Source organism: Lolium rigidum, chromosome 3 (genome assembly GCF_022539505.1).
Source record: "Lolium rigidum isolate FL_2022 chromosome 3, APGP_CSIRO_Lrig_0.1, whole genome shotgun sequence".
NCBI lineage: Eukaryota > Viridiplantae > Streptophyta > Magnoliopsida > Poales > Poaceae > Lolium > Lolium rigidum.
The window spans coordinates 118,770,331-118,784,810 of NC_061510.1; the positions used below are offsets into that span (position 1 = coordinate 118,770,331).

Sequence of the window (14,480 nt, forward strand, 5' to 3'; positions counted from 1 at the left end):
AGGATCCTTGCAACAAATGAAGCTAGAGGTTTTCCGGGGATGCTTGGAAGCATTGACTGCATGCATTGGCAATGGAAGAAGCTGTCTGTTTGCGTGGCGGGGAATGTACAAGGGTCACAAAAAAGGCTACACTGTGATACTTGAAGCGGTGGCTACCCATGATCTCTGGATTTGGCACTCTTTCTTTGGTATGCCTGGATCCAACAATGACATCAACGTCCTAAACTGCTCCCCGGTCTTTTCCAAGCTTGTTGAGGGTCATGCTCCCCCGGTGGACTATGTGATCAATGGTCGGCACTACAACAAAGGATACTACCTTGCAGACGGTATCTATCCAAAGTGGGTAACATTTGTGAAGACTATCTTGAATCCTAGCACCCCCAAACTTTGCGAGTTTGTCAAGAAACAAGAAGCTTGCCGAAAAGACGTCGAGCGTGCATTTGGTGTCCTCCAGCAGAGATTTCGTCGTCGTCCGGTTCCCCGCTATGACTTGGTCCAAAGATCAGATGTGGGAGGTGATGAACTGCTGTGTGTGCCTACACAATATGATTATTGAAAATGAACGAAAGCATCCGGTTCCTCTGGCTGAGCAAGAAGCACCATATGAGAGAGAGGGTCCTCTTGCACAGCCTAATCACCAGGTGCCTCCATCATGGGCCGCCTTCATTGCTATGCGTCAGGAGATTCGAGACTCTACAATGCATCAGCTGCTGCAAGATGATCTAGTGGAGCACATATGGAGGCTCCGAGGCAACGCCAACACCGACGCCAACTAGTCTGTCTAATTTGTTTGAAAATTGTGAAATTGTGTGCTTCATTTGTTTCATCATTTGTTTCAGCACTTGTTAAACATTGTACTGATTATCGCCGAATTTGTTTCAGCAATTTTCGTATTCTTGGTCGCCGAACTTGTTAAATTTTATGTTAAATTTGTTTGAAATATGTCAAATGGTCGAGGTTGGGGGTTTCCTGCCAGGGGGACGGCTGGAACTTCGGCGCTCCCCACGCCAAATCTTTCTCCAATCCGGACGAAAATTTCGCCGGATTTGGGCGTGGGGAGCGCCAACGAGTGGGGATGCTCTTATCTTGTAAGGTTCTTGTAAATAATTTAATAAAAATATTATGTGCATCATTTAGATGCAGAGCTAGGTATTGCGGAAAAAAACCCTACGCATTTCTCGAATCTTCGTAAAAGCTAGGAAATCCAAGGAATTGAGTGTATGCAAGTCTTACACCTCTGACGATTCCTCCAAAAGTTAAATGCGTTCATAAGGTCGAAGAGGGCATGAGGGTGCATGAGCGCGTCAAAGGGCGAGTCAACGCGCCAACGACCTCACTGGCACGCGGGGAGCAGTTCGGTTCAAACCGAACCCGACATATCTTGGCTTCTTCTTCTCGCCAACTAAACCCCCGTCCAGAATTTTTCTAACCTATCGTCGTGTTTCCATCCTCCTCCCTACGACGACCTCAGATTTTACTAGAAACCATGTGTTCCCACCCACCGTTTTAAGACCCCTCCGCCGTCCCGACCCAACCGTCCCTCCTCCTGCCGCGCAATTAGCAGCAACAAGGCTTGTTCAGCTTAACCCATTGCCGGCCCTGCTTGTCCACAGCGACGAGCTGCCGATCATACTTGTATACAGTGCAGCGGCATGGGCAACCTGATCTCAGCTGGCGCGGGGGCGGCCGCAGCGAGCGGAGGGAAGGTGGTGATGGCGGACGGGAGCGTGCGGGCGCTCAGCGAGCCCGTGTCCGTGGCGGAGCTCATGATGGACCACCCGCGCCACTTCGTCGTCGACGCGCGGGTGCTGCAGCAGCGGAAGGGCGGCGCCGGCGGCGGGGCCCGGAAGGTCGCGCCGCTGCCGGCCGACCACGTGCTGGGCGCCGGCGGGCTGTACGTCCTGCTGCCGGCCACGCGCGGAAAGGTTTCTGCCGACGAGGCGCGGCGCGTGCTCACCGCGTCCCGGTCGCTGGCGCGGTCCAAGTCAATGCCCGGCGGGCTGATGAGGAAGATGTCGTCTCGGAAGAGACGCGACGCCGATGGGCCAGCCAAGCACGAGGCAGCGACGGCCGCGGCCATGGCGGAAATGGAGAGGAGGGAGGAGCCGGTGCCGACGGAGACGGACGGGTTCGAGGATCACCGGCCGGAGTTCCTGAGCCGGGAGATGTCGTGCAGGGGGTGGAAGCCCAGCCTGAACACCATCGAAGAGCGAGTCATGCCCAAGAAGGTGTCTCATTGGCTCTTCTGAGTTTCTGTCCGATGGATGACCGGAGAAGGTGAGCCGAGTAGGCTTCTTTGACTTGTCATCGTCGGGATCTAGTAATCTTTTTCTTTTCTTTCTTCCTTTTCCTTTTTCTTTCTTCGCTAGAATGCATGTCGTCTATGTCCGTCAAATGCATGTGTAACGAAATATGTAATTTGCATTTGATGAGATAGTAAAAAGTGAAGTCTTCCGTGTAATTGTAGGATTGAGTAGTTAGACATCTGAGCGTTGTGGATCAATGTAAACACTGAATGAAGCGAAACTTATGTGTCAAGTTCAGATTACTATTGCTAAACTATGATATGTGCTCCGTGTGACAAAACAGCAACAGCTCAAAATATAAAAGGATGGTTAAATATATGCCAAATTTAGGAAAAATCTATATAGACAAATTAGATAAATGGAAGACGAAAGTCTTACATGATGTCGGTATCACGACATACACGTGGATGTCGCTTTCCTCCATGGACGCGTTACCGAGATCATATGCCCCTTGATCTGGTTCTCCTATCTTTGAGCGAAAGCCTAAATTCATGTTGATTAACGACAACAGTGCTACAATATTGTTTCACATTTCTAACTGTTGATTTGGAATTTGATGGCCCTATGGTGGCTTTTTCGTTTGTCGCCTCTTGTGATCGGTTCATGCCAGTCATGATATCCGGCTGGTCACTTTTGAATCTAGGTGATGGTATGGTATTTATTTGTTGATGCACGATTCTCGCATAAGGCCGACCAATGAGGATTTCAAGCTATGGACTAATGGACAACCTTGACTTTCATTTCATCTTGGCTTGGAGTTTTGGTCACAACTTTCTTTTGTTGCTTGGATGTTCTTTTCTCTCTTTGCGAGTATGTTTGTTGTAAGAAGACATATTTTCTTGCAAACAAGAATGGACAAGAACTAGTCAACTATTAAGCATCCTCGAGGCCTTCAATGCAAGTAAGAGAAAAAATAATTACACTAAACTTTTATGCTTAATTATAAAGTCATCAGGTTACGATATTCCTGAATATATATTGTAGTTACGTAGTAATTCATACTTACAACCACACTATAAAGTTGCGAAACATCAATTATCGTGTTCTTAGTAAAGATATGAGTTGTGCTAAATTTAAAGCACACTTTCTAATAAAAGTTATATTAAGATAGAATCATCTTAAATACAGGAAAATGACAAAAATCACATCCCTCATTTAATTATAGTTTTAAATCAATGAACTATATATTTTGTGTTTATATTTTTTAGGAAATGTCTTCTCTAATTAAATATTTTTAAACATATTGGTAGAGATTCTAAAACATACGACCTAAAGAATATCTTATAGTTCTTTATGGTATATGATAAGGTAAATCAATTTGATAGAAACTTCTAGAGTATAATTGAACCGTTGGCATAGTTAGTTTTCATGTGGTCAAATGTGCCTTAGAATTTACATTGGGTTGAGTAGCAAGTTGACAACATTTAGTGTTTTATAATTGTTATTGAAATAACATCGCTTAGCATCGATGAACATAAATATATTATTATGGTTTCTAGTACTTTTGCATACCCAAATTTGATTATTTTATACTACCTCCGTTCCGATGAATAAGGCTTATAAATTTAGTCAAAAGTCAAAGGTTTGACCACTATAAAGAAAAAAATATTAACATCAACAAAAAATACATTATGATTTTTTTGGTGAATCTATTAATTAAAATGGATTTGGTATCGGAAATGTTTATATTTTTGTCTATAACATTGGTTAAAGTTAGAGGATGTTGACTTTTGATTAAATTTATAAGCCTTATTCATTAGAATGGAGGGAGTATGATCATCGCAATACGCTCTATATCATGTGGTGATGGAGAACCTATGTGTGATTTTGGTAACTAATAACAATCTCTATAGACTAATGTTTGCGATAAATTATATTTGTAGGATTTATCCTTACTCCATGCATAAACTATTTGTTGGTGTCAAAGGTTGAAAGTGAAGAAGATCAAGTGTTGACCAAAGTGTGATCCGAATATTGGTTATAAGAAGGACGTAAATCCTTTTCACCACGATCTAGTAAGTCTTTTTTACCCCTTGGTGATTTCTTCTTCTTTTCTTCACTAAAATGCCTCTTGTCTAAGTACGTCAAATGCATCTATAACAAAACATGTAATTTTCATTTGATGAGATAGTGCAAGTAAAATCTCTTGTGTAATAGAACCTATTAGAACCACCGCCGACACTTCCGAAACCTAGTGTCGCCTCCACCTCCCTCTTCTCCATAGATCGTGACACAATCCAAACTATGGATCTTCTCAAATTTTTCTAAAACAAAACCATTTGCTAGAATTTCAAATTCTTAAGTGAGTTTTCTCCCGCTTCTTCCATTTTCAAAACCATGGCCTGGTTTGAGAATGTTTAAAATGGATTACTTATTCTTTTGAGACTATGACATGGGTTGATCCACTTCCAAAATATTCCACCCACCAAATATTCCAAAAATGACTTTCTTTTACCATTAAAGGAAAACCCCCAAACCCTAACTTTACAAAGGAGCCACTAGGAGGAAGTTTATGAAAATTTCCCAAAAATTCATGAGTGCCCCTAATACCCCCCGACACCAAATATGAAAAAACATTGCCTTGTCCATGTGGACCAACTCCCTGGAAATGCAACAGCTTATTCCTGCCTTTTTCAAACTTTGAACTAAGATGGTTTGCCAACTATTTCTCCAAGATGACCCAATGCCAAATATAGACTCCTATGGGGTATACACACACACACATCATACCAAAAACCCAGGAAAATATCATTTCAAAATCTCCCCAAAATGTTCATCTTCATTTTCAGCTCATTTTGGATTTTCAAAACTTTAACATTGCAAAGTATTTCTGATTGAGGCCATGTATGCTTGTTGGATTCCTCTTGAGGATCCTTACAACAAAATAAAACCCCAAGTCCAAGAGATTTCAAAAACCTCTTTAAAATATTCCAAGACACTTCTGGCTAATTTGAATTTTAAAAATCTTTGCATTACCAAGTTTCAAATCTGCCAGCACCATAGTTTACAAAAAAGGTGGCATTTTGAATTCTGCATCCACCGGTGAAAACCTCATATTTTTATCTTTCCAAAATCTCATCATTTCCTTCCATGCCAGTTCCTGACAGTTTGAAATTTGAAATTTCTTAGTATACAAACTTTCGAATTTGGGAAACTTTGGTTTGCAAAAAGTTTAGAAATTAAATTTGGCGCAACCTGAAAGAAACCTCACCTCTTTTGGACCCTCCCAGTCCCCAAAACTTATCCATGCCGATCCTGGCATGAACAGGGGTGCTCACCGGCGGTGAACATCGCCTGGGGGTGTCGTCAGAACATGGCAGCCGGCGTCCCCCTGAAAGAACAAATGCGGAATAAAACTAGCATTTAATTTGTTAAGTGATACGTCTCCAACGTATCTATAATTTCTGATGTTCCATGCTAGTTTTATGACAATACCTACATGTTTTGTTCATACTTTATGACGTTTTTATGCATTTTCCGGAACTAACCTATTAACAAGATGCCGAAGTGCCAGTTCCTGTTTTCTGCTGTTTTTGGTTTCAGAAATCCTACAAAGTAAATATTCTCGGAATTGGACGAAATCAACGCCCAGAATCTTATTTTTCCACGAAGCTTCCAGAGAGCCAGAGAGGCACCAGAGGAGAGCCCTAGGGGCCCCACCCCACAGGGCGGCGTGACCAAGAGGGGGGGGGGGCCTATGGTGTGGGACCACCAGGACTCCTCCGAGGCCGCCCTTCCTCCTATATATTCTCTCCACCTCGAAAACCCTAAAAACATAAGCCACGGGACGAGAAAAGTTACGCAGCCGCCGCCATCGCGAAGTCAAGTTCGGGGGACAGAAGTCTCTGTTCCGGCACGCCGCCGGGACGGGGAATTGCCCCCGGAATCCATCTCCATCGACACCACCGCCATCTTCATCGCCGTTGATGTCTCCCATGATGAGGAGGGAGTAGTTCTCCCTCGAGGCTGAGGGCTCTACCGGTAGCTATGTGGTTAACCTCTCTCTCATGTACTTCAATACAATGATCTCATGAGCTGCCTTACATGATTGAGATCCATATGATGAGCTTTGTAATCTAGATGTAGTTATGATATTCAAGTGGATTTTACTTATGTGATCTCCGGAGACTCCTTGTCCCACATGTGTAAAGGTGACAGTGTGTGCACCGTGTGGGTCTCTTAGGCTATATTTCACAGAATACTTGTTTACTGGGTTATGATTTGAGTTGGATGTCTCTATGAAATTGTGGTGTGTTAGTACCTCCTATGAATGCTCAAAGTGACAGCGTGTGGTGTTTATTAGTACTTGGGAATACATCTTTAAGGTTTCTTTTGCATCCCTACATGGTGAATTAGTGTTCGTTATCCAGCCAGAGAGTAATTCAGAATAGCATAGTGAAGTGCTTATATTTATATTCAATTATGATTGCATTGTTGAGAGTGTCCACTAGTGAAAGTATGATCCCTAGGCCTTGTTTCTAAGCATTGAAACACCGTTTCCAACAAGTTACTGCTACATGTTCGCTTGCTGCAATATTTATTTCAGATCGCAATTACTGTTTACTACCATCTATACCACCTGTGTTTTACTATCTCTTCGCCGAACTAGTGCACCTATACATCTGACAAGTGTATTAGGTGTGTTAAGGGAAACTTGCTGCTGTTCTACAAACCTCTGCTCTTGGAGGCCCAACACTGTCTACAAGAATAGAAGCACACGTAGACATCAAGCTATTTTCTGGCGCCGTTGCCGGGGAGGTAAGGTAAAAGGTATTCACATCCTCCGACTACTAAGCTATTTCCTAGCACTGTTGCTGGTGTGTGAGTGCTCGAAGCTATGTCCTTTAGATCCTGCAATTGAATCTTTTTGTTTCTTGTTTTTATTTTCACTAGTTAGGCTTAATGGAAAACAACAAAAATATTAGAGATCTTTATAGTATTTATCTTGAGTTAGGACATGAGGTGTTTGAAGAGAAAATTAAAAAACCCAGGGAACTTTGTTTTCAAAATAGTTGTAACAATGTTATTAGCATGAACTCTTTGAACACCATTATTGCTAAAGCTATGGAAGAATTTAAGCTTGAGGAAGCTGGTTTTGAGGAGCATGATATTTTTAGTCCCCCAAGCATGGAGGAGAAAATTTACTTTGATGATACTTTACCTCCTATATATAATGTTTGCAATGATGAATATGATATTTTCAGTCCACCTACTATTGAGGTGAAAATTAATTATGATTACAATATGCCTCCTATATATGATGATTATGGTGATGAGAATAATAATGATAGCTATTTTATTGAACTTGCTCCCACTACAACTAATAAAATTGATTATGCTTATGTGGAGAGTAATAATTTTATGCATGTAGCTCATGACAAGAATGCTTTATGTGATAGTTATATTGTTGAGTTTGTTCATGATGCTACTGAAAGTTATTATGAGAGAGGGAAACATGGTTATATGCATCTTAATAATATTAAGTTTCCCCTCTTTATGTTGAGAATTTTGAAGTTACTCGTGTTTTATCTTCCTATGCTTGTCACTTTGTTCTTCATGAATTTATTTGTGTACAAGATTCCTTTTCATAGGAAGTAGATTAGGCTTAAATGTGTTTTGAATTTTCTTCTTGATGCTCCTTTTGCTTCATTTTCTATTTTCATGAGAGCATCATTAAAATTACTGAGCCCATCTTAATGGCTATAAAGAAAGCACTTCTTGGGAGATAACCCATGTGTTTATTTTGCTACTGTTTTGTTGTGTCTTGGAAGTTGTTACTACTGTAGCAACCTCTCCTTATCATGTTTTCGTGCCAAGTAAAGTCTCTATAGTAAAGTTGATACTAGATTTGGATTACTGCGCAGAAACAGAATTGCTGTCTGTCACGAATTTGTGTAGATCTCTCTGTATAAAAATCAAAAAAATCTGCCAATTTACGTGCGTGATCCTCAGATATGTACGCAACTTTCATTAGTTATGAGTTTTTCCATCTGAGCAAGTTAAGTGCCTCAGAAAAATTCGTCTTTACGGACTGTTCTGTTTTGACAGATTCTGCCTTTTATTTCGCATTGCCTCTTTTGCTATGTTGAATGGATTTCTTTGTTCCATTAACTTTCAGTAGCTTTGTGCAATGTCCAGAAGTGTTAAGAATGATTATGTCACCTCTGAATATGTGAATTTTTGATTATGCACTAACCCTCTAATGAGTTTGCTTTAAGTTTGGTGTGGAGGAAGTTTTCAAGGGTCAAGAGAAGAGGATGATACAATATGATCAAGAAGAGTGAAAAGTCTAAGCTTGGGGATGCCCCCGTGGTTCATCCCTGCATATTTTAATAAGACTCAAGCATCTAAGCTTGGGGATGCCCAAGGCATCCCCTTCTTCATCGACAACTTATCAGGTCACTTCTAGTGAAACTATATTTTTATTCCATCACATTTTATGTTCTTTACTTGGAGCGTCTGTTTGCTTTTATTTTTGTTTGGTTTGAATAAAGTTGGATACCACCATCCTTGTATTGGAGATATTACGCTCCGCTTTTTCATATGGAACACTTGTGTTCTTAGTTGTGCTTTAATGTTCATGGCGAAGGCTGAAAATTGCTTCGTTAATTGCTATTTGGTTGGAATCAAAAAATGCTTCATATGGTTTTGAATAACTTGATACTTGGCAATTGTTTTGAGCTCTCATAGATCATGCTTAAACTCTTGCATCATGTAGTTTAATCTATTAGTGGAGAACTACCATAGAGCTTGTTGAAATTTGGTTTGCATGATTGGTCTCTCTAAGGTCTAGATATTTTCTGGTAAAAGTGTTTGAACAACAAGGAAGACAGTGTAGAGTCTTATAATGCTTGCAATATGTTCTTGTGTAAGTTTTGTTGTACTTGTTCATACTTGTGTTTGCTTCAAACAACCTTGCTAGCCAAAGCCTTGTACTGAGAGGAAATGCTTCTCGTGCATCCAAACACCTTGAGCCAAAACCCATGCCATTTGTGTCCACCATATCTACCTACTATGTGGTATTTTTCTCGCCATTCCAAAGTAAATTACTTGAGTGCTACCTTTAAAATTTCATTCCTTTGTCTTTGCAATATATAGCTCATGGGAAAATAGCTTAAAAACTATTGTGGTGATGAATATGTAGCTATGTGTTTTAGTTCTTATAAGTTGCTTGTTGAGCGGTAACCATGTTTATGGGGACGCCATCAACTTTTTACACCTTTGTTGAATATCATGTGAGTTGCTATGCATGTTCGTCTTGTCTGAAGTAAGGGTGATTTATCATGATCAAATGGTTTGAGTATGCATATGTTAGAGAAGAACATTGGGCCGCTAACCAAAGCCATGTATCATGGTGGAAGTTCTCAGTTTGAACATTCATCCTCAATATCTTATGAGAATATTATCTGTTGTTGAATGCTTATGCATTAAAGAGGAGTCCATTATCTGTTTTCTATGTTGTCCCGGTATGGATGTCCTAAGTTGAGATCTATTAAAAAAGAGAAATCAAATGCGATTTATCTCCTTGGACCTTTGTACAGGCGGCATAGAGGTACCCCTTTGTGACACTTGGTTGAAACATATGTTATGCAATGATAATCCATGTAAATCCAAGCTAATTAGGACAAGGTGCGAGCACTATTGGTATTCTATGCATGAGGCTTGCAACTTGTAGGAAGTATTATGCATAACACATATGAATTATTACTACCGTTGACAAAATTGTTTCTATGTTTTCAAAATAAAAAGCTCTAGCACAAAAATAGTAATCCATGCTTCCCTCTGCGAAGGGCCTTTCTTTTACTTTATGTTGAGTCAGTCTACCTACTTCTTTCTATCTTAGAAGCAAACACTTGTGTCAACTGTGTGCATTGATTCTTACATGTTTACTTATTGCACTTGTTATATTACTCTATGTTGATAAATATCCATGAGATATACATGTTACAAGTTGAAAGCAATTGCTGAAACTTAATCATCCTTTGTGTTGCTTCAATGCCTTTTACTTTGAATATATTGCCTTATGAGTTAACTCTTATGCAAGACTTGTTGATGCTTGTCTTGAAAGTACTATTCATGAAAAGTCTTTGCTATATGATTCAGTTGTTTAATCATCATCTTTACCATTGCTTTGAATCACTTCATTCATCTCATATGCTTTACAATAATGTTTATCAAGATTATAATGGTAGCATGTCACTTCAGAAATTATTGTTGTTATCGTTTACCTACTCGAGGGCGAGTAGGAACTAAGCTTGGGGATGCTTGATACGTCTCCAACGTATCTATAATTTCTGATGTTCCATGCTTGTTTTATGACAATACCTACATGTTTTGTTCACACTTTATGACGTTTTTATGCATTTTCTAGAACTAACCTATTAACAAGATGCCGAAGTGCCAGTTCTTGTTTTCTGCTGTTTTTGGTTTCAGAAATCCTACAAAGGAAATATTCTCGGAATTGGACGAAATCAACGCCCAGAATCTTATTTTTCCACGAAGCTTCCAGAGAGTAAGAGAGGCACCAGAGGAGAGACTATTTTCTGGCGCCGTTGCCGGGGAGTGAAGCGATATTGGTAAGTGGAATTGGTAAGGAAACCTTTTACTGTACGTGTTGTTTTTATTTCTGCCTGCTGCTATAATTCATTATGGAGAGATCTTCTCTTGAATTTCTATTTGGAAAATCTACTACTACTGCAAAGGTAGTGGATGAGGCGCCAGGTGAGGAAGTGATTCTATATAAAATACCTATGAAAATTATTGAACGTGTTGTGGATAACCGCTATGAAGGGGATGGAACTGTCCATCCTGGAGATCATTTATTGTTTTTACATGAATTATGCGGGTTATTCAAGTGTGCAGGTATTTCAATGGATGAAGTTAGGAAGAAATTATTCTTTACGTCGTTGTACGGTAAAGCGGCGCATTGGTATAAGCTGCTTGAAGGATGGGCATTCTCTTGATTGGAAGGATATTGTGCCTCTATTTTATTCTAAATTCTATCCTCCAAGTGAAATTCACAAAGACCGAAATCGCATATATAATTTCTAGCCTCATGATGGAGAGAGTATTTCCCAAGCATGGGAGAGATTGAAGTCTTTAATGCTCAAATGCCCCATTCATGAGCTTCCTGGTAATATCATCATTGATAATTTCTATGCAAGACTTTCTTTTCAAGATAAAACCTTGTTGGATACTGCTTGTTCTGGATCATTCACACGCAACAAAGAAGAGTTTAAATGAGACCTTCTTGATCGGATTCAGGAGAATACTGAAGGATGGGAGAATGACAAAGGTAGAGAGTCAGGTATAAATTATGATTATGAATGCATTGAAACTTTTATGGATACTGATAAATTTCGAAATATGAGTGCTGCTTATGGTCTTGACTCTCAAGTTGTTGCAAATTTTTATAAAGCTTTTGCCTCTCATTTTGAATTGCCTAGGAAGAATTTTAATAAGTATCATGAACCTTACAAAGATAAAACTGATTCACCTATAGGTAAATGTATTGAAGTTAAAAGCTGTTGATCGCATTCTTCCTGAAGCTTATATCGAAAAAATTCCTTTTCTGCTAAAATGAAGGAGTATTCTGTTATAACTAGTGTGGTTAACAAAAGTGCAAAGAAACCTATAGAACCCGAGGAGCAAATAAATGTTGAACTTGCTTGTTGCAATAGTTAAAGACCTTGTGACTGAAAATGTAGAAGATGGTCACATCATTTTACTGTGAAGATGCTTCTAATATTGTTTCACATCCTAGTAAGTCTAGGAAAGCCAGTGTTCCTATGCTCTCTGTTAGAATTGGTGATCATTGTTATTATGGTTTATGTGATATTGGTGCAAGTTCTAGTGCCATTCCTTATGAGCTTTACAGGGAAATCATGCATGAAATTGGTTCTTGTGAACTTGAAGAAATTGATGTGGTTATTCGGCTAGCTAATAGAGAAACTATCTCTCCTATTGGTATTGTTCGAGATGTAGAAGTTCTATGTGGTAAGATTAAATATCCTGCTGACTTTTTGGTACTTGGTTCTGCTGCTAGTAAGACTTGTCCTATTTTTGGTAGACCTTTTCTAAATACTTGTGGAGCTATTATAGATTGCAAGAAAGAAAAAATTGTGACTAAATTTGCTGGTGAATCTTATGAGTTTAATTTCTTTAAATTTGCCAAAACTCCTTATGAAGCTGAATTGCCTAATGATGACTTTAGAGTTGAACAGCTTGCATCTATTGCTCTTGCTCCTACTAATCCTTTGCAGCAATATTTGGAGGATCACGAGAGTGAAGTCTTTAGGAAATAAAGGAATGAGCTTGATGAAATTTTCCTTCGTCAACCCATTCTTAAACATGACTTACCTGTCGAAGATCTAGGTACAACACCACCACCAAAGGAAGATCCTGTTTTTGATTTGAAACCATTACCTGATAATCTTAAGTATGCTTACATTGATGATAAGAAAACATATCATGTTATTATTAGTGCTAAGCTTTCAGATTTTGAGGAAGAAAGGTTATTGGAGATATTGAAGAAACACCGAGGAGCTATTGGCTACACTCTTGATGACTTGAAGGGGATTTCTCCCTCTATTTGCCAACATGCCATCAACATGGAAGATGATGCAAAACCTGTTGTTGAACATCAGCGTCGTCTAATTCCTAAGATGAAGGATGTGGTAAGGAATGAGGTATTGAAACTTCTTGAAGCTGGTATTATATATCCTATTGCTGATAGTAGATGGATTAGTCATGTACATTGTGTTCCTAAGAAAGGAGGAATAACTGTTCTACCTAATGATAATGATGAGCTCATCCCTCAAAGAGTAGTTGTAGGGTATAGAATGTGCATTGATTTTCGGAAGGTTAATAAAGTTACTAAGAAAGATCATTACCCTTTACCTTTTATTGATCAAATGCTAGAAAGGTTATCTAGAAATACTCATTTCTGTTTTCTTGATGGTTATTATGGGTTTTCACAAATTGCTATTAGAGCTAAAGATCAAGAGAAAACTACTTTCACTTGTCCCTATGGAACTTATGCTTATAGGCGTATGCCTTTTGGTTTATGTAATGCTCCTGCTACTTTTCAAAGATGCATGTCTGCTATTTTTCATGGCTTTTGTGAAAAGATTGTAGAGGTATTCATGGATGATTTTTCTGTCTATGGGAATTCTTTTGATAATTGTTTGCGAAACCTTGATAAAGTTTTGCAGAGATGTGAAGAAACTAACCTTGTTCTTAATTGGGAGAAATGCCACTTTATGGTTAATGAAGGAATTGTATTGGGACCTAAAATTTCTGAGAGAGGTACTGAAGTTGATAGAGTTAAAGTTGAAGCAATTGCCAAGATTCCCTATCCTAGGGATGTTAAAGGTATTCGTAGTATTCTTGGTCATGCTGGTTTTATAGGAGATTTATTAAAGATTTCTCTAAAATTTCAAAGCCTCTTACTAATCTTCTTCAAAAAGATGTACCTTTTGTTTTTGATGATGATTGTAAGGAAGCTTTTGAAACTCTAAAGAAAGCCTTAACAACTGCTCCTGTAGTTGAACCTCCTGATTGGAATTTACCTTTTGAAATTATGTGTGATGCTAGTGATTTTGCTGTAGGTGATGTTCTTGGACAACGAGTAGATAAAAAATTGAATGTTATTCATTATGCTAGTAAGACTCTTGATGCTGCTCAAAGAAATTATGCTACAACTGAAAAAGAGTTATTAGCCGTAGTTTTTTGCTTGTGACAAGTTTAGACCTTATATTGTTGATTCAAAAGTCACAGTTCATACTGATCATGCTGCAATTAGGTACCTTATGGAAAAGAAAGATGTCAAGCCAAGGCTTATTAGATGGGTGCTTCTTTTGCAAGAATTTGATTTACATATTGTAGATAGGAAAGGTGCTGATAATCCTGTTGCTGATAATTTGTCTAGATTGGAAACTATTGCTTATGATCCTGTTCCTGTTAATGATAGTTTTCCAAATGAACAATTGGCTGTAATAAAGGTGAGCTCGCGAGATAGTCCTTGGTATCCCGATTATGCTAACTTTATCGTTTCGAAGTACTTGCCTCCAACCTTTTCAGCTCAGCAAAGGAGGAAATTCTTTTATGACTTGAGACATTATTTTTGGGATGACCCACACTTATATAAAGAAGGAGTGGATGGTATTATGCGAA

At 39.2% G+C, this 14,480-nt stretch overlaps 1 protein-coding gene across 1 annotated transcript; it reads left to right on the forward strand.

Annotated features, from left to right (window-relative positions):
* The first annotated feature begins 1,652 nt into the window (after positions 1 to 1,652).
* Positions 1,653 to 2,326, forward strand: LOC124698835. The gene has a single exon (XM_047231249.1). The coding sequence runs from the start codon at positions 1,653 to 1,655 to the stop codon at positions 2,247 to 2,249; it is 597 nt and encodes a 198-aa protein (XP_047087205.1). The 3' UTR covers positions 2,250 to 2,326.
* Positions 2,327 to 14,480: the final 12,154 nt, after the last annotated feature.

What these genes read in the sequence shown, in the direction of transcription:
- LOC124698835 (XM_047231249.1), top strand. Translation starts at nt 1,653, where the DNA reads ATGGGCAACCTGATCTCAGCTGGCGCGGGGGCGGCCGCAGCGAGCGGA.